Source organism: Anopheles coustani, chromosome 3 (assembly GCF_943734705.1).
Source record: "Anopheles coustani chromosome 3, idAnoCousDA_361_x.2, whole genome shotgun sequence".
NCBI lineage: Eukaryota > Metazoa > Arthropoda > Insecta > Diptera > Culicidae > Anopheles > Anopheles coustani.
In genome coordinates this window covers 63374039-63400115 of record NC_071288.1, presented here as the reverse complement: position 1 = coordinate 63400115, position 26077 = coordinate 63374039, and the positions used below count along the sequence as shown (strand labels likewise).

At 41.4% G+C, this 26077-nt stretch overlaps 3 protein-coding genes across 3 annotated transcripts in view; 2 read left to right on the top strand and 1 right to left on the bottom strand.

Moving 5' to 3' along the window:
- Positions 1-26077, top strand: part of LOC131260218 (GDP-Man:Man(3)GlcNAc(2)-PP-Dol alpha-1,2-mannosyltransferase) — a 164799-nt gene that overhangs the window by 80172 nt on the left and 58550 nt on the right. The gene's annotated exons all lie outside the window — the stretch shown is intronic.
- LOC131264962 (uncharacterized) lies at positions 198-6527 on the top strand. The gene is made up of 5 exons (XM_058267227.1): positions 198-810; positions 2170-2230; positions 4805-4870; positions 5409-5787; positions 6495-6527. The coding sequence occupies exons 1-5, from the start codon at positions 198-200 to the stop codon at positions 6525-6527; spliced, it is 1152 nt and encodes a 383-aa protein (XP_058123210.1).
- LOC131264950 (uncharacterized) lies at positions 7064-8338 on the bottom strand. The gene is made up of 4 exons (XM_058267216.1): positions 8245-8338; positions 8102-8121; positions 7685-8055; positions 7064-7616 (listed from the first exon to the last, which is right to left on the bottom strand). The coding sequence occupies exons 1-4, from the start codon at positions 8336-8338 to the stop codon at positions 7064-7066; spliced, it is 1038 nt and encodes a 345-aa protein (XP_058123199.1).

Sequence of the window (26077 nt, the reverse complement as noted above, 5' to 3'; positions counted from 1 at the left end):
TAAGCGTAGTATAAGTGATCGATGTAAGTTAGACATAAGTATATGTGTAAGGATTATAATAAAAGGTCAGTCGTTGATCAGCATTCGAACAAGCAACAAGTCCGCATAATAGTTGGCGACGAGGAAAAAAGCGAAAAAGTCAAGTCAAGTCAAGTCGAGTCAAAATGTCTTTGATTGGAAAGATTGAGCCCTTTGTAATGGGAGAAACTATTAAGGAGTATTTGGAGAGGATGGATATCTTCTTCGATGTAAATGAAGTTGAGTCCGGGAAGAAAACAGTGATGCTGTTAACGCTGAGAGGAGCATCACTGAACAGTTTGATCTCAAAAATGGTGCTACCGGAGAAACCAAGTTCAGTGCCGTACGAAAAGTTAGTGATCAAACTTAAAGAACAGTTGGAGCAGAAAGTGAACGTGGTAGCGGAGCTGTTCAACTTTAGGAACTGTATTCAAAAGAATCAATCAGTGGCGGAATATATAGTTGAACTAAAAGCGCTCGCACAAACATGTGAATTCAAGTGCTGTCTGGTGGAAGCGTTGCGTGATCAGCTGGTTGCGGGTGTTCGCGATGATGGCCTGAGAAAGCGGCTTCTGCGTGAGACTGGTCTCACGTTCGAAGGAGCAGAAAGCATCGCGAGAACGTGGGAAGCTGCGGACGAGCAGAACGAAGCTTTTACGAGGAAGGAGCAAGGAGGAGAAATGGCGGCGATTAGGAGTGCGCCAAAAAGAAGCGTCGTTTCAAAATCTCACTACTACCGTGGAAGTGGTGCACCTGTAAAACCAAGTAATGATAATAATTGTCACAGATGCGGAAGATCGAGTTGAATATGTGAATGTGTGGTTTGGAATCTCTTTTATTAACTGAAGATAACGACTGCTTCCACTCGCTGCTAGCTTAAGACTCAATCACTTCAACGCAAGCTAAGGATACTATGATTGCTTCCTCAACACCCCCTCTCAATCATAGCCTCTTTAACAAGCACAGATCTTTCGACAGTTTCCGGATTTCGAACACCCAAAGTTAATCTATGTCTTTTAAAATTTCCTGCCGAAAGACTCTTTGTAAGCATATCTGCTACTTGTTCGCTGGTTGGTATGTACTTCACACTGATGGTACCATTTTCAATACATTCTCTTATGAAGTTGTACCTTATATCCAAATGCTTCATTCTTTTCTGGTCACGAGGCTCCTCTGCTATGCATATACATGACTGATTGTCCTCGTAGATTACCAATGGAACATTTATGACTATTCCAAATTCGCTTAGCAGATTCCTCAACCAAATTGCTTCACACGATGACTGACTCAATGATACGTACTCAGCCTCTGTGGAGGATAAAGCCACTGTTGTTTGTTTTCGTGTAGTCCAAGAGATCGTATTTCCGTATACTTGAAACAAATAACCACTGGTTGAACGACGATCGTCCATGTCGCTACCCCAATCTGCATCAGCAAACCCTACGATTGGTTCGACTCGAGCTTCACGATGGTATTCCAAACAATAATTCTTCGTTCCTTGCAAATATCGTAACACACGTTTCAGATAATTCCAGTGTACATCAGTAGCACCACTCTGGAAACGGCTTAAAATATTGATTGCTATACTTATATCGGGGCGCGACGTTAGCATCAGGTACATCAAACATCCAATAAGTTCCCGATACGGTTTTTCTGTTGCTGGTTCACTATCCTTTTTCTTTTTCACCTTGATATTCGATTCCATAGGAATTGATGCCGGTTTACAATTCTCCATTCCGAACCTTTGCAATAATGCCGAAATATAAGCTGTCTGATTTAATTTCAGTATTCCCTTATTTATATTTCGTAATATTCGTATGCCGAGAAAATTCTTTAACTCCTCCATATCGTCCATCTCGAACTCATTTTTCAAAAGCTGTTTTAAATTCAAAATTTCCTCCATTGAACTGGATGCCAGAATGATATCATCGACGTACAATACCATATAAATGCATACACCATTAATAATCCTAGTGTAAAGACAACTGTAATAAAGTGACCGCCGATATCCTTGATTTAGCACAAATGAATTGAAACGTTCGTTCCATGCACGCGGCGCCTGCTTTAGTCCATACAAGGATTTGCGCAAACGACATACCTTTTTACTCAATCACTTCAACGCAAGCTAAGGATACTATGATTGCTTCCTCAGCAGATCGCACAACCCACATACATGTCCTGCGCGTACGTGGCAGTGTTTTACCTGCAAAAAGTACGGACATGTGTCGTCGTGTTGCAGGAGCAAAAATGTACATGGGCAGGATAGATCACTAACACACATAGCGCGGATCAATGTAATAAGTAGTCCAGAAGTGCGCGTGTTAAAAGTTAATGACACGGACATTGCGTTTGAAATTGATTGCGGCGCGTGTAATACAGTGATGCCGGAGAATTTATATCGAGAAAAATTTTCAAATCTACAATTAGAACAAACAGATTTAAGATTGATTACGGCATCTGGACAAAGATTAACACCGTTAGGCAAAATAACTGTTAAAGTTATCGCGAGCAATAGAACGGTCAAGTTAGAAATAACAATAATCCCGACAGAAAACAGAGGGAACCTTCTACTAGGTCGTGATGCGTTAGATGTATTATTCCCTGATTGGAGAAAAAGTTTTAATTTAAAGCAAATTGATGCGGATAAATGGCTAGTAGAAATGAAAGAAATGTTTCCAAATCTAACAGATGGGAATCATAAACAAATGATAGAAGGATTTGAAGCTAGTTTAGTATTAAAACCAAATTGTACTCCAATATTTCACAAAGCGTACTCAGTGCCGTTTGCTCTAGTACAAAAAGTAGAAAACAACCTAGAGAAGTTAGTACAAGACGGTATACTTGTACCAACACGTACATCAGCGTGGGCGAGTCCTATAGTAGTAAGAGGAAAAAGTGATGGTTCGGTACGGATTTGTTTAGATGGAAAGGCAACTATAAATAAATAACTGACGGTAGAACATTATCCTTTACCGAAAATTGACGATATTTTAGCGAAAATTGCAAATTGGACAGTGTTTTGCAAAATAGATTTAACAGGAGCATATCTGCAAGTGAAGCTATCAGAACAATCGCAAAATATTTGTACCATAAATACCCATAAGGGGTTATACAAGTATACTAGAATGCCTTTTGGAGTACAATCAGCGCCTGCGATATTTCAAACGATTATCGATCAAATATTATTAAACACTCAAGGTATTGCGTATATGGATGACATATTGGTTGGCGGTGAAAACGAAAAACAATGTAAAGAAAAATTATGCGAAGTGTTGAAAAGCCTAGAAAAGCACAATGTGAAGATAAACGAGAAAAAGTCGGAATTTTTCAAACCGGAGATTGAGTACCTAGGGTATAAAATATCGAGGAACGGAATAACAACAAATGAGTCGGAAGTTAAAGCAATAATTAAAGCTCCAGTACCATCAGATGTGATGCAATTGCAAGCGTTCTTAGGAATGCTAAATTATTATAGCAGGTTTTTGCCAAATTTAGCAACAATATTGAGTCCAATGTATGAATTGCTACGCAAAGACAAAAAATATGTATGGTCAAATGAATGTCAGGCGTCATTCGAAAAAACGAAATCAATGTTGGTAGATAACAACATTTTAGTACCATTTGATCCTAAAAAGCCTGTTATATTAGCAGTTGATGCTAGTCCTTACGGATTAGGAGCAATATTGTCGCATGAAATTGATGGAGTAGAGAAACCAATATATTTTGCCTCAGCAACTCTCTCACAAGCGCAGAAAAACTATGCGCAGGTTCACAAAGAAGCGTTAGCGGTCGTTTTTGGTGTAAAAAAATTTCATAAGTACATCTACGGAATCAAGTTTAAACTAGTGACCGATAATTCGGAAGTAAAAGAAATATTCAATCCGTCAAGAACAACGTCGTCGATTGCAGTAGCTAGATTGAGTCGATGGGCAATGATATTAGCCGAATATGAATACACAATAGAGCATAGGCCAGGCAAAAGCATGAGTCATGTAGATGCATTAAGTAGACTGCCATTAGAGGAAGGTTTAGAAATAGAAGAAGATTGCGCACAAGTAAATGCGATTTCGTCGTCCTCAATCATTGACATTGAGATGATTAGTCAATTCCAAAAGTCAGATGCAATATTGAAACAAGTATACCAACAAGTTAAACATGGTTGGGCGAAAATTGTCAAAGCGGAATTGAAAGATTATGCTAAAGTTAGTAATAGCTTAGCAATAGAAGATGGTGTGTTGTTTTTCAATGATCGAGTAGTGATTCCAGATAAGCTGAAAGATAAAATAGTCAGTCTTTTTCATGATAACCATGATGGGTTAGTAAGAATGAAAATGTCAGCAAGGAGATTAGTATGGTGGAAAAGTATGGATAAAAGTTTCGAGCAATGCATAAAGGCATGTCAAGTCTGTCAGTCGAGACAAATCGTACCTAAACAAATAGTCACAACAAAATGGGTACAATGCTCAAGACCATTCCAAAGAATACACATAGATTTGTTTTACTTTGAAAATAGTACATTGTTAATTATAGTCGACAGTTTTTCAAAGTATATTGAGGTAAAAATTATGAAAAATATTAAAGCAGAAAATGTCATAGAAGTGTTAGAAATATTTTTTGCATGTTTCGGATTACCAGAAGAAATTGTATCAGATAATGGTCCTCCATTTAGTTCAGATCAATTTACGAATTTTTTAAGAGAAAAAGGTATAAAAGTCAGTAAGTCCCCACCGTACCACCCACAGTCGAACGGGTTGGCCGAGAGGGCGGTTAGAACAATAAAGGATAGCCTGAAGAAGTATCTATTGGATACAAGGTACAAACCACTAAGTCTTCAGAGGAAACTGAATCAAATATTTGAGGGTATTATGATCCAGTTCCGCGTTATTGCTCGAAAGTTTCCGCATATTTGCTCGAATAGCAACCTTAGTATTTATACAAGTATTTCAAGGTATGTAAATATATAGTTTTTAACAAGTTTCGAGCACTTTGATTTTTAATCAATTTTCAAAACGATCGAGTTATTGGTGTGTTTTATACTATGGCTAAATGGCTAAATAAATCAAAGTGACTTGTCAAAACACAACGTTGATATGAAAAGTGCATCCTGAATTATCATGTTCTTGGTAAATACCAAGATCTATAGAACCCACATATGCTTCGGACACATACGGTCTATAGAGATCCATCGACCAGGAGGTGGTTGAAACTGCTCGACGATAACGACGCGCGTCGTTTCGTATCCGCGCATCGTCTCGACACGCAGGTGGCGTCGTTTTGGATCGTCGAGACGCCCAGCCATTTTTTCGCTTTTTTCAAAGTGTTGTTTACCTTTTGTATGGGCCAGCGTCGAGAAGTTTATCGTTTCCGCGCTCCCAATCGTAATACCCTCAATTGTTCAAGTATAGGAATAGTCCATGTACGGTAACTAAAGTCACACCTTCAGAAAGAGTGTTTTGTTACGTACCACATACAGTAACAGCAAAAGTCAATCCTATAAAAGGAAATAAGAGACAAATGTCAACTATGGAAGAGTCAAGAAGTCAGTCTAAAATCGTAGGAAATCAAGTCGAATATGAAGAAGAAGAATCTGTATTTTACAGAAATCACTTTAAAGAGCACATGAGATGGATCCCTGCAATAGTCAAAAAGAAAATAAGCGGGTTAAGATATTTAATCAGTCTGAATGGAATAATACGAATGGTACATAAGAACCAATTGAGAAAAAACAAAAACCAGATGAGTTCAAAGGATGTCATAATGCCATCAAAGGTAAATATTTCACACAAAAGGAAAAGGAGTGAATCAAGTCCTCCACCGTTAAGACGATCGAAAAGGTTAGAAGGACAACCACGATTTAAGTATCCTAGATAGGAAGTAAACTCCGTTTAAGGGGGAGAATGTAGTGTCTTAGAAATGTAAGTAATATGTAAGCGTAGTATAAGTGATCGATGTAAGTTAGACATAAGTATATGTGTAAGGATTATAATAAAAGGTCAGTCGTTGATCATTCGTTGAGCATTCGAACAAGCAACAAGTCCGCATAATAGTTGGAAAGTGTGAAGCAGAGGAAAAAGAGCAATAGAATTGTGATCAACATGCGGATTAGTTGGAGGAAGGGTAAGAGATTGAGAAGGTAAAGGATAGGCTACAAATTTACAAAGAACCATATACCAAGGAACTTCGACTTCTCTAGAAGCACCAAACATGGATATTATAAACATGTAAGTCCGAAGACGGCATAATTTCCGGCAAATTCATACCCGAAGGTATTGAAATATTAAATTGATCTGTCCAGGATTCATATTGTGTTCCAACTATTATATAGGAAAGCGAAGAAATCTTCTTTGCTTTCTAAAATTTAACAATGTCACGATCTTTGGTTAAAAACCATTGATCTTTGAAATTGGGCAGTAGGGCAAAATTGGCAGTCAAACGGAAACAAAATCCATTTTTGCTCAATTTTTGAAAATTTTTAGCAGATCGGTTGGCAGCTATTTCTATTGAAGTAAGCTCTGTCATTCGGCATACCACTTGCTCAACGACTCGCGTACCCGATTTCACATACTGTTTGATAATCTGCAAATAATTTTCAAACGGATATGCAGAAAAATTATCGAGTGGCCCCAAATTCAACACATCTCCAGAAATATGCTGGAGGTTGTGGACATTTCTGACTAAGTTGCTTCGTCCATACAATTTACTAAAATCCTTAACATATTGATCAAGGAATTTTTTAGCCAAAGGCCAATAGTTCTTGTGTGCCGATGTAGAAAAAATCGTCACACCACAGTAGTACAACAACAAGTGATTGTACTGTTCTGCGAAAAAAAATCTTTCCAGACCACTGGGCTCAAATAATGGAGGAAGGACCGATATTCGGTTCCCTTCCAATAGCGGACAAAATTGAAGGATCGCATAGGGCGATGCACTTCAAGAGGAAGCCTTGTCTTTGCCATGTAATGAGACACGGTTTTCTTTTGATCGGAGGACCAGCGAGTAAAATTCTCAAATTCATGTGTTAGTAAACCCACCACCAATTTTTGAGTCACTCCTCATTCGCATAAATGTAGACGCTCACCACTGGAACGCCGGCTATCAAGTCAAAATTGTGAACATCTTCCAAAGGTGTTCGCCATTCTTTGTGATGCTCTTTTGTAATACGTAGACGGAATCCAGCGTCCGTGCGCAATGGTGCATTGACCGAGTCAAAAATAACTTTCCCCGGACCAATATGTTCTCCAATACAGGTGCATTTTAGGCATCCATGTTTTCCGTTAAAGCTAATTGTAGCTTTAGCAAAAGCGCGCGCAGGTGAATCAGCGATCAGGGCACGAAGTGATAAGCGTACCACTTTATCACCGAAACGCAAACCTCTTTGTTGAAGATCATTAACTTCCACAACAAGAGGTCGCAAAAATTCTTCTACTAGCTCTGGTTTTGAATTGCCACAAAGCACTGCGACAAGCATCACCGGAGCTTCGGACAATTCTTCCACCTTTATCAATATCGGCCACAGCTGCCGACTTGAACTTCTTAAAAGAGGAAGCCCGTCGATCGACACTTGGAGAGAAAAAGTGTCTACCTCGGGAATGGTATTTCTGAAAAAAGAAGATAAATCATAATTAGATCAGTTCCACAAATCTCCTAGGTATGCATGAATACTTACCGAAAATAATTCTGCAGGACTGTCTCGATTCCTTGGTACCAGAAATCACCACTGGAGATGGTCGCTAGTTCCAAACCTACGCGGGACAAACAAAAGTTACAAAAGTACGCGGGTTTTGACAAAAGTTCGCTTGCCTCGAGGTACTGTAAATCTAAGTTGAGTTTACTTATCAAGGCTGCCAAAATCATGTTCACAATGGGCCGAGACAGTTTTCCCAATACTGCAATGTATCTGAGACAGTCCTTCAAACTCAGCTTATCCATGTAACTATAGAAAGTAGTTACATGACTTGCTGTGATGTTTTCATCATAATCGTCATCATCATCAACTTCATCATTCAAGTTCTCAAAAAACAATTTCAAAATCAAATTCTACGTCCGCGTTAGTAGACCCATAACCACAATTTACATTATTTACATCCGCCTCCGTTGAATAATCTAAAATAAAAAAAGAGGATTTAAATTTTGGAAACATGTTGTTGCTCATATATTTGGAAAAAGGTACGACAAAATAAAACCATCTTTGCCAAACCAACACTTATACTTATCTATCAGCATTACCGTGGTCAAGATTTGGCCACGCCACCCCGGATGGTTCAGCCAAGTCTCCAAGCTGCTCCAACGCCATATCTGCTTGTCGGTCCAGCTCCTCCATAATTCGCTGTCTCTGCCGGCAAAAGTTTCCGTCGCACCGCAACTTCTTTGATGCCATTTTCAACTAAACTATCTTTTATATTTTCGCTGTAAGCTTCTAAAAAAAACAACACAAATAACACAATTTGTAACATTTTTCTCACTTCACTTCACAAAAGCACTTTCAGCAACACAAAAATACACATTTCGACCCATTTTTAGCAATTATACACATATAATTAATATAAATTGTTGGACTAAATTCGAAGTGCTGTTTACTAACCAAATCGGAATCAAACAATGTGTTTTTTGGCAGCTGTCACCGACACGCTCTAAGTCCATACGAGTTGAGAGTATACCTTGGGAAAGGAGAGAAATTTTTTGCGACGGCTTTGAAATTTCGATCGTCCAAAAACTAACACCCAGAAAAGGGAGAAAGAAATTTTTTTTTTTCGAATGTTGGAAAGGGATGACGTGATGAAATCGAGAGAGCGTAAGAGACTCTGTCAGCGGGGCTGATTGTGACGCGGATCCGAATGCCCTTTCTTTATCTCCCTAGAAACGTTCACTTTCGTGCACAACCCCGTATCTCCAAACACCTTAGGAAAACTCTCTTGCCATGACTGCTGCGCGTCGTTCGGTTTCTTCAGCTGGCAGCAAAATTTATCAATGGGAGTTGACCACAAACGAAAATGCGTCAATTAGATCAAGCTCTAGAAGAAGCAGGCGTGCTGGAGTAACGAAAATCTGAACCTGCTTGGTTTGGTCGGTCGCGCTGGCGTTACCCATAAAACTCCCGTCCAGTGCCAGGTCGATGCTGTGTGAGCTATTATCGAAGAAGGTGCTAGTTCAGGACTGCCGATACGCTGCCAGGTTTTCCGATGCGGTGTCAAGCTGCAATCGGACTGGCGAGCCGTTTATCAAAACAGGCATGAATTTCCGCCGTTGTTGCACATTGTGGATGTTTAAAGACAGCATTTGCGTTCTTCTGCGCCGGTTGAAACGGTGTTTTGACCTGCATCGAGCTGCTGTTTCGCAATGGCCCTCTTTATGCCCAATACCCGAACACGTTTCGCATCGGTGTGTACGATAATCACATTCTCGCATCCAATGATGGTCTCCGCACAGCCAACACGGATATTTAGGAACAGCTGTGTCGGTAGAATGTTGTCGTCTTTGGCGATCCCCTCTTGCGTTGACCGCCAACACGCGCTCCTGCGAAGGACCCTCGATCTCTCTTTAGATTCTCTAAACGATGACACTCGGTGGACAGCTGCTGAAGGGTTGTACAGGTTCGGTCCTCAGTACGGACCAGGAGACGTGTTATTAAGTCTGCTTCGTCCTCGTCCCTCAGGCCACACACGAACAACAGGCATTTCAATCTTCATCGCTGAGCTTGCAAAGCTCGAAATCTACCGAAGATTTATTGATGCGACAGGCGTAGACCAAGTGATCCTCCGTTCGCTTCTTGGTCATTTGAAGGCATCTGAAGCGCCGACTGAGCAGTGTGACCAGGAGGGTCATCGAAAAGTGCTGATAGCTTCTCAACCGTCTCCTCGAACGTGAATTCGGACGGACGACGGGGCAGGATGAAGGATAAGAAATGATTGTGCTCGGCCGTTCCCAGCTTTCGCAACAACAGTCGCACTTTGGCGGGGTCATCGATTCTCGCTGCATCGTTCTGGAATAAATCAGCATACCTCAAATACCACTGCTTAAAAGTGGTTCCAGTCTCTTTCTCGTATCGGAGTGGGGCGGGGCTTTGGTTAAGCAACCGCTGATGCAAAAATTCGTTCATATATTGTTGCTGCTGGGCCATTTGCTGCTGAAGTAAATTCAGCATTTGCACCATCGATGCATTATCCGGGCTGGACATCCTGGCTGGGGACGCGCTGAATTGCGATGGCAGCGGTGGTGCTATTCAATAAATAAAAACACAAATGTTCCTTAAACTCAATAAACGTGAAAACTTCCTTAATCCTCGTTGCCACAGTTAAGTCTTAAAAACTAGTAGTCTTTATTAATTTTTTTTTAAAAAAGCGGTTCACCGGAGGACAGAAATGGAGCGCTTGCTCTAATTGTGACGCTGACCCGAATGCCCTTTCTTCCTATTATCTCCCTAATCCTTTCCCTACGTATCTCTCTCTTAACTCTCTGTGCCAATATCATGATCACGATCGGCACCGAGATAACAGGCACTCGTGCTCGTCAACCGACGAGAGACCACTCTCGCGGAGAGCGCACGGGAGTGCTCCGCTGCGTAACGTATCCAACACTTACTTTATTCTTGTTATTTTGAGAGCTCATCCTGCTAGAAATGAACAAAATTCAAATATTCGAATTCCTGCTTTTTCAAATAATATTCGTCCGGTTCGACGGTACGGTGCCAGCTATCGCAATAAAACTGACGATGATTTTGGTTTGCTTTGATTGTATCGTGAACAAGTTATCAAGTACATTTCTCCGAATCAACACGGGTTCATGCCTCGCCGCTGGACTGTGACCAATTTGATGACCTTACTGTCCGTGGTTTACTCCAATCTGGACTCTGGGCGTCAAATTATTCCTTCCCATATCATCTCTCCATCGCTTCTCCGAATGGTGCTCCGCAAATGGATTGACTCTCTGCACATCCAAGTGCTGTGTCATATCCTTCAGTCGCTCCTCTGGGGTGACCCACTTCGACTACTGTATTAGTAGCGTTGCTTTGTCGCGGGTGTCGGTTGTCAGGGACTTCGGGGTGTGGCTTGACGCTGCCTTGTCCTCCTATGTACAGATTGACCAGGTGGTATCCAAGGCCAACCGTTTGTTGGGGATTATTTCTCGCCTGCCATCAGACGTGCGGGACCCGCGCTGCTTGATGGCGCTTTACTGTTGCTGGGTCAGACCGATCCTCGAGTATGCTTCCGTGGTATGGATCCCAACAGGTGTCATTGCCTTGGGAAGGTTGGAGGGGGTGCAGAGACGCTTCACGCGCCTGGCGGTGAGGCGTCTTCTCGGCTACAATGGCTCCTCCCTCCCGCCTTACGAGTCGCGGTGACCAGCTAGGCTCTAGCATACACCTGCACTTCTTTTAACACAATAATAATTGCACTTCAACTTAACATGGGACCGCTTTTGAACTACGGATTTGTAGTTTTCACTATATATTTTTAAATTACCAATTGCAATGTTATCCGTTCCGCTGAACCCTCCGGAACATTTGCTGAACTCTCCAAGAATTCTGCTTGCACTGCCTCTTGTAGCTCATCCAGATGTAATGTATAAATATTAGTGTAATCTTAGTGATAAGCGTAGTGTATAAGTATTATTGTAATATTAGTGATAAGCATAGTGTATAAGTATTAGTCCTAGGTTTGTAATGGGGTTTAGTGATAGCGTTAAGGAGATGTGCCAGTCGTGATTAACCAGTGAATAAATGCAGTCATCACACCAGAAAGCTGAGACATTTGCGATATTTAGTTGATCTCGATGCCATTCTTAAAGAGTTGTGCGTAGATCGTCCTATATAATAATTTTCCTTCCGAGGGTCGGCCATGGCCCAACAAACACGCGCGCGAAAAATAACCCTCATTCGATCGATGTCTGATTCGATGTCGCTACTAACTCAAAATCAGAAAAATGGGCCTGTTAAGTAAAACCGACCCTTCTGTGCGTAATTGTTGGAATTTTGTGCTGTTAGTGTGTGTAAAAGTGAGAGAAATAAATAGGGCGAGGTAGAACGAGAAAGTGAGAGAGAAAGAGAGAGAGAGACATACAGTAAAGATAGAGGCAGACATAGTGGGAAAAAGAGATCCTAAAATGGAAAGTATGACAAGGCGAGGCATACCCGGCTTGCAAAAAAACGGGAGAGAAAATGCTCTTTCCGTGCCAACTTATGAAAGTACTACTTTTTCGGGCTAGAGTGAGCTTTTACAGCGTGTTCTCTGGAAATGCTCTCTCGCTTGCTTACGCTCTTTCTACCGGTACGCGCTTTACGCGCTGGTTTCTTTCGTTGTTTTGGGTACACCAGTAGACGAAAAAACAAAAGGATACGTTTTGCTTTGAATTCTTATCCGTTTATTACATCGGATAGGAAAAACATATTGGGAAAGACAAATATAACCGTGTTGTTGCTAGCACTCTGGGGTAAGACACCAACACTTCTATTTTTTCTTCTACCACTTTCGCGAGGATTTACTACCGGACGGTTCTTGAATCCAACGTCCTGGGCCTTCGTAAGCCAACCTGGAGATGGCCATATGTCCGTTTTTCTGAAAACACTACACAAAATCACAATTTTTACTGTTCAAAACGCGCGACCGAACTGTAAGTTCACTGACTGCACAAGTTAGAAAATTAGATTGCGCTGCAAAGCCTGCTTTGGCAGTTTTTTTACTCGCGCCGATCGGCCAAAAGTACGCTGATCATCTGTATTTCTCCTGCACAATTCAACTCATCTTTCGATTCTCTCTCGTGTAGGCAAACTTTTGCTCACCTCACCGCGCTTCCCCACGTTTCAGGATACCTCAACGTGCTCCTCGCCTACGAAACACTCTCTTTGCTTGCCGGGTAGGGATACGGATAGCTATAGCAAGAGAGCGAGAGAGAGAGAGAGAGAGATGAGGAAAGAGAGAGAGAGAGAGACAGTGTGAATGCGATGGGAGATGTGGCAGGCAAAGTAAGAAAGAGTACGATGGGGAGAAGAGAGATTGTTGATGAGGGATGGGAGGTGGGAGGTGGGAGATGGGAGATGGGAGATGGGAGATGGGTGATGGGAGATGGGAGATGGGAGATGGGAGATGGGCGACGGGAGATGGGAGATGGGAGGTGGGAGATGGGAAGTGGAAGGTGGGAGGTGAGTAGTGGGATGTAGGAGGTGAGTGGTAGCAGGAGGGTGGTAGCAGGAGAGTAGATTGCAGTGGAAGGTGGGTAGTGGGTGGTGAGTGTTGTTTGTGGAGATGGGTGATGGATGGTGGGTGGTGGATGGTAGGTGGTGGGTGGTGGGTGGTGGATAGTGGGAGTTGGGCGGTGCGAGGAAGTGAGAACAACCACGCTCGCATACAGTATTAGCTTACAACGCAGCCAGTCGATTTGTACTCGAATCGCAATGCATGTGTTAGCGGATCTACGAATACAAGAAAACAAAAGAAGATGGGGGATAATTCCTTCCGCGAAACACAGAAGATGGGAGATAGCAAATGACAGTGTACCAGTCGAAAAGAGAAAGAAGAAACTGACACATAGGGAACAGTAAGCCGCAGAATGTGCAGCAAATGCGAGACGGATGGCATGGAGAGAGAAGGATGTGCACCGGCAATATCCGCTTTTCTGTCAGGTCAGGTAGCGAGTAATCAATGCAGTGCTCTTGACTTCTCTGAATTGTTTTATTTCTGTTCGAGTTGAAATTTTCCTATTGACCGAAACCATGAACAATTCGCATCGCAATAATGTGGACCTACCCAACTGACGGCGACATGCAACATTGCCCCGTTTCCACAGATTCCTACCCCCGCGAGTCCAGAACTGTCAGCTTTCTCTTGCACACTTTGTCTTCCTTCTCGTTCTAATGATGAACCGGTGTGCTAGGGGAGAAGTCACATCTGCCCTTTCACATCTTCCCTTTCAGTCTGACACATTACAATAGCGGAGCCGATCGTGTAGCATTCCCACACTGCACAGCAACCCGAATGTGTGTTGGTGCACTTTATGTCGGTCAATCATGTAGAGAATAAAAAAGGTCGTCTGTATGAATGCCATCACGCACCAACTGTCAATCGCGACGCGATGAAGTTTTCAGTCTTTGAAACATCCAGCGCTAGAACAGTCGAGTGAAAAAGTGTAAAGTGTTGTTCCTTCCGTAAGAGTGTGTTGAATTTGCAATGTTCATGGCGCCTAAACGGAAACTAATAGGATCCATCAACAAGTCGGGAACAGTGTCAGCTCATGTGCGATCGGGAAACGGATGGGGAGTTCGATCGTCCACGAATGCGTTGGCCGGATCTTAGAATCGGTAAGTAAACAAAGTAGTAGTGCAAAATCATAACCATTTATAACAGCGAGTCACTAATTCTATTCCTTAGTTTGTTTCGTTCAACAGAAATAACACCGGAGGAAGAAACCGCCCTTGGGAGAGCAGAATGTTGAAGAAGCGGAGGAATTCTACGAAAAATAAAAATTTCCGCGTTGGCGGCTCGAGCAGAATACAACACCGTCTTCTCCGTCTCATTTGACATCCGAAATGGATTATATAGTTGTGTGCGTGCCATTATGGTGAAATAGCACGCACACATTCGTAACCTCTGTTTGGCACTAACACCACCACAAAATAACCGATTGAATGTTGCACCCCACCCCCTTTTTTGGTGCAACACTTTGTCTCGTTATGGACATCGAAAATTAACAAACGAGATGGTAACGATATGATAACGAGACAAAATTCGCCAGTTGGGTAGCAGCAGTTTAATCCTTAGTTTACATAAGACGCAAGAAATTTGAGGGTATTATGATTGGGTGCGCGGAAACGATAAACTTCTCGACGCTGGCCCATACAAAAGGTAAACAACACTTTGAAAAAAGCGAAAAAATGGCTGGGCGTCTCGACGATCCAAAACGACGCCACCTGCGTGTCGAGACGATGCGCGGATACGAAACGACGCGCGTCGTTATCGTCGAGCACTTTCAAGCACCTCCTGGTCGATGGATCTCTATAGACCATATGTGTCCGAAGCATATGTGGGTTCTATGGATCTTGGTATTTACCAAGAACATGATAATTCAGGATGCACTTTTCATATCAACGTTGTGTTTAGACAAGTCACTTTGATTTATTTAGCCATTTAGCCATAGTATAAAACACACCAATAACTCGATCGTTTTGAAAATTGATTAAAAATCAAAGTGCTCGAAACTTGTTAAAAACTATATATTTATATACCTTGAAATACTTGTATAAATACCCAGGTTGCTATTCGAGCAAATATGCGGAAACTTTCGAGCAATAACGCGGAACTGGATCATAATACCCTCAATTGATAAGACACGTGCGACTGTCAGTTTTGCTGTCATTTCTTTTCCGTTTCGTGTCGATGCTACTATTCGTGAGCCAAATGAAAGCACATTCAGTGTTGATTTTATTGCTTAACACGTTAAGCGCTACGTCGGTCCCATGGGGCCGACAGCGTTCTTTCCCGTATGCCGGCGTCGGCCCACTCGGACCGACAGAGCCGTTTTGTTAGGGGCACATGTACTTCGGGACCGACAGCGTAGTAAGTTTTTCTGTCGGTCCGCATCATTAGAACCATTTGTTTAGGAGTCGTCGGAAAAATTTCATCATAAGGCTTTGCATATTCTAGAATAAAACACAAACACAGTTGAAATAATAATTGAACATGATTTTGTTCATCGATGTGAAGATATTATTGTTTCTATTAGTAGTCAGACATCGCTTTGTAGACAGAATTGTTCTAATTCTAAAGAAAACAGATGCCACACATGCTGAAGTCTTACCGTATTTTCATTTCTCTGTTTTGCCTGGTTCTGTTTCGTCGAGACCTGATTGAACGTGAATGCACTGCCTCGCTCGCCGTCGATAGTTTGCTACGAATCGCCGGCAGAACGGAAAGCAGTGCAAATTACGCGTAGCGCTTAACGTGTTAACTGTAAAAAAAAGCAGAGAGGAAAATATGTTCACAGAAATCTTATCAAAAAACGTAAAACATCACCACAAACAACTATTTGGCATCCGATTATTATCACCACCAGGTGCGCCAATTTTTACAAATTTATTTTTGATTTACTGACCGAAAACCAAATTTGTACAGATTTTGACAGTTGAATGACAAACTGACAACATTCTTTACCATATACCGTTAACAAAGGTTGCTTTGTGCTTCATGCAAGCATAACAACCCGACACTTTAAAAAGTGGTGCACCCGCAGAACATGCGCAGGCTTGCAAGTACTGTGTAGCACAGAAATTGGTACAATTAGCTATAACTTGGTTCAAGTACCTGTCTTTGATAAACCTCCTACTAACGGGGGCGATATGGAACCTTCAACGGGCCGTTAGTGGAACTACCGACGGGCCAGTTACCTGGCCTAAAAAACCTAGTAAATTATTAACTTGAGGAATGAAAGTGTTGAAATTACGAATCTTAATCCCATTTTAAAACCAGCATCAGAATATTCTATACTTACTATCAATAGATCTAAATACGAGGGTTGCCTTTTAAGTTTCGGGATTTGAAAAAACTGGTGATGCAATCTGTTAATTAACAATTTTATCGTTAAGTTTGACGTTTTTGAGGTTAAACGTACTCAGAACATACGAGCGCTTTTTGTGTTGTTAAAAAAATGTTAAAAGTGTCAATGTCCGCCAAATTGTGGAATTGGGTAGTGGACATTTTCGTGAAATTATTTTTTGCAACTTTCGACGTGAATTGACACAGCAGTAGTGCATGAATGAACTTAATTCAACTTTTGGCGATGAAGCTCCATCAATGATCAGTATTTATCGATGGTTTGGAGAATTAAATCGTGATCGGAATTCACTCCAAGATGAATTTCATGAAGGTCGTCCAAAATCAGTTGTTGTTCTGAAAAACAATGATATTTCAACACCTGAAGAAGCGAAGATCTCTCAAAAAAGACTCCATCGATTGAAACTTTAAACATTTTTATAACAACACAAAAAGCGCTCGTATGTCAAAACGTTCTAAGAACGGATAACCTCAAAAACGTCAAACTTTACGATAAAATTGTTAGTTGGTAGATTGCATCACTAGTTTTTCCATATCCCGAAACTTAAAAAGCAACCCTCGTACAATACCGAACACGCAAAACAAACCCTAAGAGAGATTAATTTAAACTATTTATCTAAAGAAAATCAAAAAGCAATAGAAACTATTCGCCTTAAATTTAATGATATTCCTTGTGTGGAACAAGATTCTCTAAGCACAACCAAACTGCTACAAGCTTTATTATATTTAAAAGAAAATACTGAACGATCATAAACAAAACAATATAGACTACCACAATATCAAAAGCCAGAAGTTGAAGAACTAATGAGGAAAATGATAAAGGAAAATGTTATTGAACCAAGCAAATCAGAATAAAATAGCCCTGTCTTATTAGTACCGAAAAAAGGTTCAAGGGACGAAAGAAAGAGGCGCTAAGTAGTATATTGTAGAAAGTTAAATAACGTACTCGAAGATGACAAGTTTCCTTTGCCAAATATCGAGGAAATAATAGATTCTTTAAGCGGTGCCAAACATTTCGCACCTATCACAAGGTTACTATCAATGCGAACTGGAGGCTGAAGATAGATCAATAACCTCATTTACAACCCAATCAGGGCAGTACCAAATGACTCACCTTCCAATGGGTTTGAAAGTTAGCCCGTCCATTTTTTTCACGATTAATGACAGTCGCAATGTCAGGACTCAATATGGAAAAGTGTTTGGTATATTTAGATGATATAATTGTGTATGGAAAAACAATCAATGAACACAAGAATCTCATCTCATTGACACAGGTAAATTTAAAGCTCAATCCGTAAAAATGCAATTTTTACAAAAAAAATTGAAATCTGTCTATTAGTAAATTTTGTCAAAAAAGTGCGCTACAGTGCCGCCTCTAGTGGAGCCAGCGGGAAATATTTTGTTTAGTAGTATTAGTAACTAGTAACTATCACATTGTGAAAGTTTCAGACGTTTACTATTCTTTTTTCGAAAAATGCCGTACAATTGAAATTAAACTGTCAGAACTGAGCCCGCGCAAAATACCCTCCAAATAATGTTCCAGGAAGTTGCAAGAACTCTCGGGGAAGTTGCAAGAACAGTGTACGTGGACTGGATCCCGCGGGGGAGCAGCTAAAATAGCGTTAATGAAACATTCTAAAACAAAATTTAAAAGAGTGGTTTGAACACTATAATAACGACCTCGTAAATCGAGCAATTTTGCTAGATCACAGATTTAAGGATCCAACATTTCTTGAAGAAAAATTTGAAAGCACTTTAGCATCTCTGATAGAGAAATTGATAGCAATGAATAACAATTATGGCTCAAGTAATGAAACGAGAGTGTATAATGGGAACAAATTGAAATGCTTACCCAAGTGAAATATTTCGGACGATGAAAGCATTTTTGTATGGAGAAAGCTTATTTTTCCTCTCTTCACTAGTAATTACTATAAAAGTGTAAAAAAAAACATGAGCTAGGAATGTTTGCCGAGTTAAAAGAGCTGAAAGGCAAGGAGAGCAGGTATGTTCTGGAAATCATAACAAGTGAATTTGAACATAACAAGTTAATTCTTAATGTATTGTTCCGCCCCCAGCTGGCTATGAAAGCATTTCCAAAGGAAATGGTCCAGTTCCCGATCCTCTGGCAAGAGGCATGTCGGCAGAAAATGTTGACATGTCATAGATGGATATTGATGAGGAAGACGATGGTTCATATGATAGCGATGAAGATACCAGTGATGATGAAGAGGAAGATATAGACGAGAGTTTTGATGCCATATCTCTCATCGAAGGTATTCGACATTGGGAAAATACACACAAACCAACCGTGCAATCGGTTAATATGGTGCTGCACTTGTTCAAAAAGGTGAACATCCGTTTACCATTTGACGCAAGAAAACTGCTAGGCACTAAGAAAGACACCGGGAAGGAGATTAAGAAGATGGACAACTTTGGGCAATTTTGGTATCAAAAATTGTCTGACTACGTATTTTCAGTAAGATTTACTACTGCAATAACTCTTTCACCATGCGATATATTTTATTTATTCTAAATCCCCCTCTTTAGATAAGCCAAGCCGACTACGTAAAACTTATCACTCAACGTTTCGGTCGACGAGATACCTTTGCATAAAAATAGCAAAGTCCAGTATTGGAGAATTTTATTTTCAATTCATGAAATGCCCCATGCGCCAGTTATCACTGTAGCGATTTACCATGGTGACACCAAACCCAAAAATCTTGGTGAATATTTGGGACCCATGGTAAACGAAATTAATTGTCTAACAGCAAATGGGCTCATGGTAAAGAAAAAGAGAATGACAATCAAGCTTTGTGCAATTATATGTGTTGTGTGCTGATACTCCCGCACGAGCTTTTATAAAAGGTAAATAATTACTTAAACTTATAATGTTTAATAAAAAATAAAACGCTTTTATTTTTCTCAGGTGTTACAGGACACGGAAGATACAACAGGTAAAAGAAGTGTACGGTTAAAGGGTTTTATAACAAAGAAGCAAGGCGAATGATTTTCCCGGGAATAAACGCAGCTAAGCGAACGGACCAGGACTTCCGGAACGGCACGCAGCCTGGGCATATCAAATCACCGACACCTCTCTTGCAGCTGCAAGGATTTGATATGATCAAGGACATGGTTGTGGCGGACTGGCTGCACCTCATAGACCTAGGAATAATGAAACATATGCTGGTAGGTTGGCATTCTGGGACCTTGGGCAAAGTAAAGCTCTCTAAAAGGCAGGGCGAGGCGATTTCGGTTGCTTTAGGCAAAATTCTAGTGCCGTCTGAAATCCACCGCACTGTTCGAGGCATGCAGTACGCCTCTTTTTTACATTATATTTTTGTCGTAGTTTTAAGTGATCATTTGCCAAAGGAAGCCTACCAGCACTTCTTGTTGCTATTTTGCGGTATAACATTGTTGGCATCAAACGCCTATAAAGATATGTGGGAATATGCTGGTGAATTGTTGAACCGCTACGTTCAACAATTTGATAGCGTGTACGGGCCAGCAATATACACAGTTTGCAGCATGTTTTCGAAGATGTATGTCGATTTGGGCCACTATCGATCATCTCGAAATACCCTTTCGAAAAAAAGCTGCAACATCTCAAGCGAACCGTAAGAAGTCCGCATAGGGTATTAGATCAAACAATAGATCGTCTTGGGGAGCAGGACGATTTTAATTCGCGCCATTGCAGATCCAAGGCTGAAAAACGGAGCTACCCAAAACTGAACAAAAGAGGAGGCAGCTCAAAGTTATATATTCGCCAGGGCTAATAATCGGGTTTTTCCTAACACGAGGGAATGAAATTGTTGTGTTTGAGGAAGCAACCCTCTTGTTGGACGAGGGAACCGACAGGTGGACCCTGAAGGGGAAAGTTGTGAAGAACACAAAGTCCATGTGCAATAAGCCCAACATTTTGGATTCCGGGGTAATAAATGTATTGGAAGGGAGGCTCAGTGCCAGAGACAGCGTCATAGAAATTGGGCTGCCTGACCTGAAATGTAAATTAGCTGCAATAAGCACAGACAAAGAAGAAGTTTTTTCCCCTTCCTTCATACGCTTTAACTTTAATGTACATATTAAATAAAAAACAGTAAATTGCGATAAAGTTATAAAATGTAGTTTTATTTCACCCCTATGCTATGCATAATGCTATAAGGCTCAAGTTAAAACGAACTCAAACCATACTTACTAAACTACAACTGAACTTGTACCTAAAACTAGTATTAAATAAAGATAATAAGGGAAACTATATGGCAAAAACGCAAACTAACATTAAATTAAGAATCTAATCGCCTTTTATGACATGAAGTTACTTTAAATTCATCTAAGTTAAGTCGCTCGTTAGCGTGCCTTAGATTTGCTTAGATTGTAAAAATTTAGCTAAATCCTACAACTAACTTATCCTATTTCTTTAAAAAATATCTGAAAATAAGCTATACTTACTTAAACCAATCCTGTCTTTCCCACTTAATCTAGATATCCCCGACCAATTCATTGTAGCGAAGAATTTTCGTTCGAACAAGAAATCGATTGTATCGTGCAGTCTATTATTGACATCTGCACGAGTGATATTGGCCTGCAGCCACGAAATAACGCTTCAACGTTATCGGCCGCTTCCTGAAGCAGACATACGCGGGGTCATTATCAACGATTTGTGCGCATCGCGACGGTGAGTTTGTGTCGGGTCGAAAGACGGGTTGCTGCTGCTGTTGCTCTTTGACGACCCACTCCACATGCAAGCGGAGCAGGTCGTGGAGGATCGTTTCGGCGCGATAAAGGTTGTGACCCATAGCAAAGGATTCAAGCTACTTATCGGTATGACAAGCAACAGTATCCTATCGCGAGACTTCACGCTCGACCTTATCGGTATCGAACACACTGACATCCCGTGGTCACTTGCAACTGCTGTTGCAACTCTACAGGGTGGCATCGTAGAAGTGATACACTTATTCGAGCGGTTTCTGCCAAACCCCTGTACCCAGTGTGTTAAACAAATTGGTATATTTTGACAGATTTACTTGTTTACTATTTATGTCCAAAACGTACACTCAGTGTTCAGTTCAGTTTTCTAGTAACTACAATGAATTCAAGTCGCGAACAAGTAAAAATTTTGCATTTGCAAGGTTTGACAAACATTCAGATTAGGCAGAAACAGTCTCATCTCAATTTAAGTCGATTATTTGTCTACCGGACCATCAAGCGATACGAGGAGACAGGGACAGTTGTTCCAAAGAAGAAACCGGGCAAAAACGGAGTGTCCGTATTCCAGCGGTGATCAAAGCGGTGAAGGAACGTGTCCGGCGGAATCCAGCTCGCTCGGGAAGAAAAATGGCGCGTGACATGAACATGAGTCACTTTGCCATGCAATGCATTTTGAAAAAGGACCTTGGTTACGAAGCCTTTAAAAAGCAGAAAATTCACGGCTTAACCACCAAAAATATTGCCGACAGGGTTACCAGATCTCGCTTGCTGCTGAAGACGCACGCAGGCCACAACATCATCTTTTCGGACGAAAAACTGTTCACTCTGGAGGCACCCTTGAATTAGCAGAATGATCGAGTCTATGGAGCATCTATTCGGGATATACCAGCCGATAAAAGAGCAGTCGAGCAGTATCAAAATACGTCAGCGGTTATGGTTTGGGGAGCTATCTCGACCAAAGGGAAGTTGCCGTTGTTATTTATCGACATAGGCGTGAAGATAAACAAGGAGTACTATTTGGAACACGTTCTCCAAGACCACTTGAAACCATACGCTATGAAGCTTTTTGGCAAAGACAGCTTTTGCTTCCAACAGGATTCAGCTCCGGCCCATAAAGCTTCAATCGTTCAGGAGTGGTGCAAGGAACATTTGCCATGTTTTATCAGCGCATCGGAATGGCCTGCTTCGTCTCCAGATTTGAATCCGTTGGACTTCAGCATATGGGGATACATGCTTGGGAAATTAGGCGACGTCAAAGGTTTGAATTTGGCCGGATTCAAGAGACGGTTGTTAAAGATATGGGACGAAATGCCGGATGAAGTTGTGCGTGCGGCTTGCAACGACTTCCAAAAGCGTCTACGGGCCGTTATCAAGTTCAAAGATTTGAAAGATTTGAAATAAATTGAGTCAAATGCAAAATAAGTAGTAATAGATGTTATTTAAATCAATTCCAAAGAGATATCGTACCTGCTTTCAATTTTATAACATAAACAAAGTGTATCACTTCTACGATGCCACCCTGTATTTGTGATCGATGGCAAGGACTGGCGACTGCAGATGCGGGAAGTGGACCAGGATACGGTGATGGTGGAGTTCAAGACGCCGAACATGAAGTGGGTCTTCAACACTCCCGGGGTGCCGCACTTTCGAGGATGCTGGTAGCGCCTAGTGCGCTCAGTGAAGCGGGTCATAGAAAAATGCATTTTCCCTCGGCGTCCTACGGATGAGATATTAATATCAACACTTTCAGAGATTGAATTGATTCTTAATTATAGGCCTCTTACTTATTGCACGGTCGATAAGGATATGAACGGACCCATAACCCCGAATCATCTACTGCTTGGTAGCGCGGACGGCAGTAAACCCCCAGCTCCCTTCTGCGATGAACCAACGGCAGTGAAATTGGAAAGCAGCCCAACGTAACGCGGATTTATTTAGGCGAAAATGGAAAGCGGAATATCTGCCGACGTTGACTCGCCGCTCTAAATGGTTTGAGCCGGTGCGGCCGATGCAGGAAGGCGACCTGGTGCTCATTGTTGATAACAACTTACCGAGAAATTGTTGGCCGAGTTACAAAAACACACGTTGGTTGATGCGTATAAAAACAGCAAGTTTGACAGCTTAACGTAGCTGTGCGACAACGGTGACAGGTGGCTCTATGACAGATGATTAAGCTGCGTTTAGACACGAGCACCTGATTCATACGTAAACTGAAATTAAGCCGTCGCCACACTAGGAGGGAGAACGTTGGAACCGCTCTAATTTTTGTAGATGTATAAAAGGGATCGAAGGATGCGCCTTCGTCCTCTTCGTCAAACGTGTATTAGAAAAGCCAGACGATTTTTTGGCGGTTGCAGTTACAATAAAACGTTTTTCGCATAGGCAAGAAAAGCTGGGAGCTTTCTTTTTTTTCGTTTCACTTAGAGCCCCATTAAAGACAATTTGTCTTTAACATTCCAAAAAATCTCTTGGAACTAACATTCTGTGAGATTCTGCCGGAGCTTTCACGCCGTAAATTCGTCCGTGAAACGGGTACGTGCGCGCTTGACCTGCAAATTGCCGACGCGAGAAGAGCGGAGGTTGAAAGGACGAGGGCACATTAGGCACTTAACCCAACCAAAGTGCCCGTGGCGACGCATGAACATCCTTCGGCCCGGAGTGATAAAAAAAAATAAACGAGAGCAAATCAGAGAACTCTTAGAAAACACGCTTCCCAGATTTAAGGTCAGAGGCAACGTTCCCTTTGATAATAGCAATGTACTACGAAACAATATATTCTGCTACTGGATTTGCACCAAATGAAATAATGTTTAACAAAACAAATGCGATTGATCTTATGGAAAAAAAATCAAACGATAAATACGTTATTTACGAAAGTTTCTAAGAATTCAAAAGAAAGCGTATGAATTTAGAGTTGTGTAAATCTGATTCAGAATCTGAATGAATCTCTGCCTTATAAGGGATTCATGAATCGTTCGACGAGAGATTCATGAATCTCAAAGACACACCAAACGATAAAAAGTCACCAGTCAAAAAAGGATTCGAGGACCCTTTTTTTTTGGTCGCACTGTTCACGCCTATTAAAGAGCCAGGGAGATTCATGACACATCCATGAAAGTTTCATGAAGATCCATTAAGGTTTCGAAAGATTCATTAAGCTTTGAAGATTCGAATCCGCCAAGATTCATGAATCCATATGAATGAATCTTAGGGGAAAGATTCATATGAATGAATCTCGCCAAAAGATTTATTAAGCACAACACTAGTATGAATACTTGAGTAGCCCCCCGAAAGTAAGTATAAATGAACCTGTGTACATTAAGAGAGGAACAAGAAAAAAAAATAGATTCTATGTTTATTAGATATAACTGTAAAGCTGAGAACAATAAAACTATAATAACCATTTGTAATTTTTCGCATTGACTGGCCGAGGACGTCCGTCTTCCACCCCCGGGAGGAATTATGTTATACTCAGCTATCCTGCAGGAACTGCAGCATTGAATTGAGTAGTATAAACGCTGATCCGCGAGATAAGTTCAAGCGAAGCTTCGTGAAGCCGCCTACCTGATCAGTCGATATAATAAATAAAAATAAACGAATTGACGTAACGGAAGTGGGAATGCAGGGAATGAGGAAGGGGAGGGGGGCAAATGAACACCCTCTGTAGTGACGTCGCAATGCTGAACCGTAATTGTGATGTCACGATTCGGGCACTCATAATTGCTGTGCGGCACTCATAATGGCGCATAAAAGGAGGACTAACCCCAGCCAGCCAAAATGAACGCAATTCACCCGCATACACCCATAAAACGAAGTATCTATAAGAATTGCTATAGCAGTTGCACTAGCCTTTGCTATACACATCCGGTGTTCATGAAAATTCATCGGGAATTCATTCCAGCAAAACATGAACCCCGCTTCCCCCTTGGTGGCCCTAACTCTTCTCTCGCACTAACGCCGCCGCATGGTCTTCGTGCTAGCTATCTGCATGCTCCTCACTGTGTCTGCGCTCCTGGTAGTTCCTTTTCGTTTGGGTCTTCAGATGTTCGTGGCTGGAGTCGAACACTAACCGGCGGCCATCGGTGAATACTGAAAGTACAATACACGATACACGCGTGGCCAAAGCCCGCGCCTGGATTGCATGGATTGTAATCGACTTTTTATCTACACGAGTGCTCACGCCCAAAACGTTTAAAAGTCTTTACTATCACCGGAGTTGTTGGACAAGAGTTGGTGCGTGATGGATGCGCTAGTGCCCCATCAGTTTTAAATAATGGTTAAAAAAATTATGGTCGGTTTTGAAATTCTTAATTTATTGTAACATATTTTTGACGGGGCCCGAGTATACTAGGGCTAGCTTGACTTAACGTTATAACGGCAAGACAAACATGTTCGCCATGTCAATCAACTTAATTTTGTTCATAACGCATTGCCTAACATTTCTACTTGATGTCGTTAAAAACATACAGCGAGTTATACCAAAATGCTAGCAATTATCAAATATCGAATTTCAGTGCAACAAATGCAAGCCAGCTACAGCGGGGACTCTTGCAAAGCATGAACCGGATTTAGCCACTCCGCACCATGAACACTTGTCTGGACAAAATTATAAAACTCAATTTCTTATTCGCTTTTGACAAAAAATGTTTGCTTGTTATACAGAAAGAAATATACAAATATACCTTTTTAGTTGGGCACAAATGTGTCACTACAAAATGTTCAACTTTGATTCAAATGCGGAACATTTTATATCAATTGTAATTCGCGGCATATTGCATTTTGTCCGTCACGGTGCCCAAAGTGCGGGTCGGCGCATG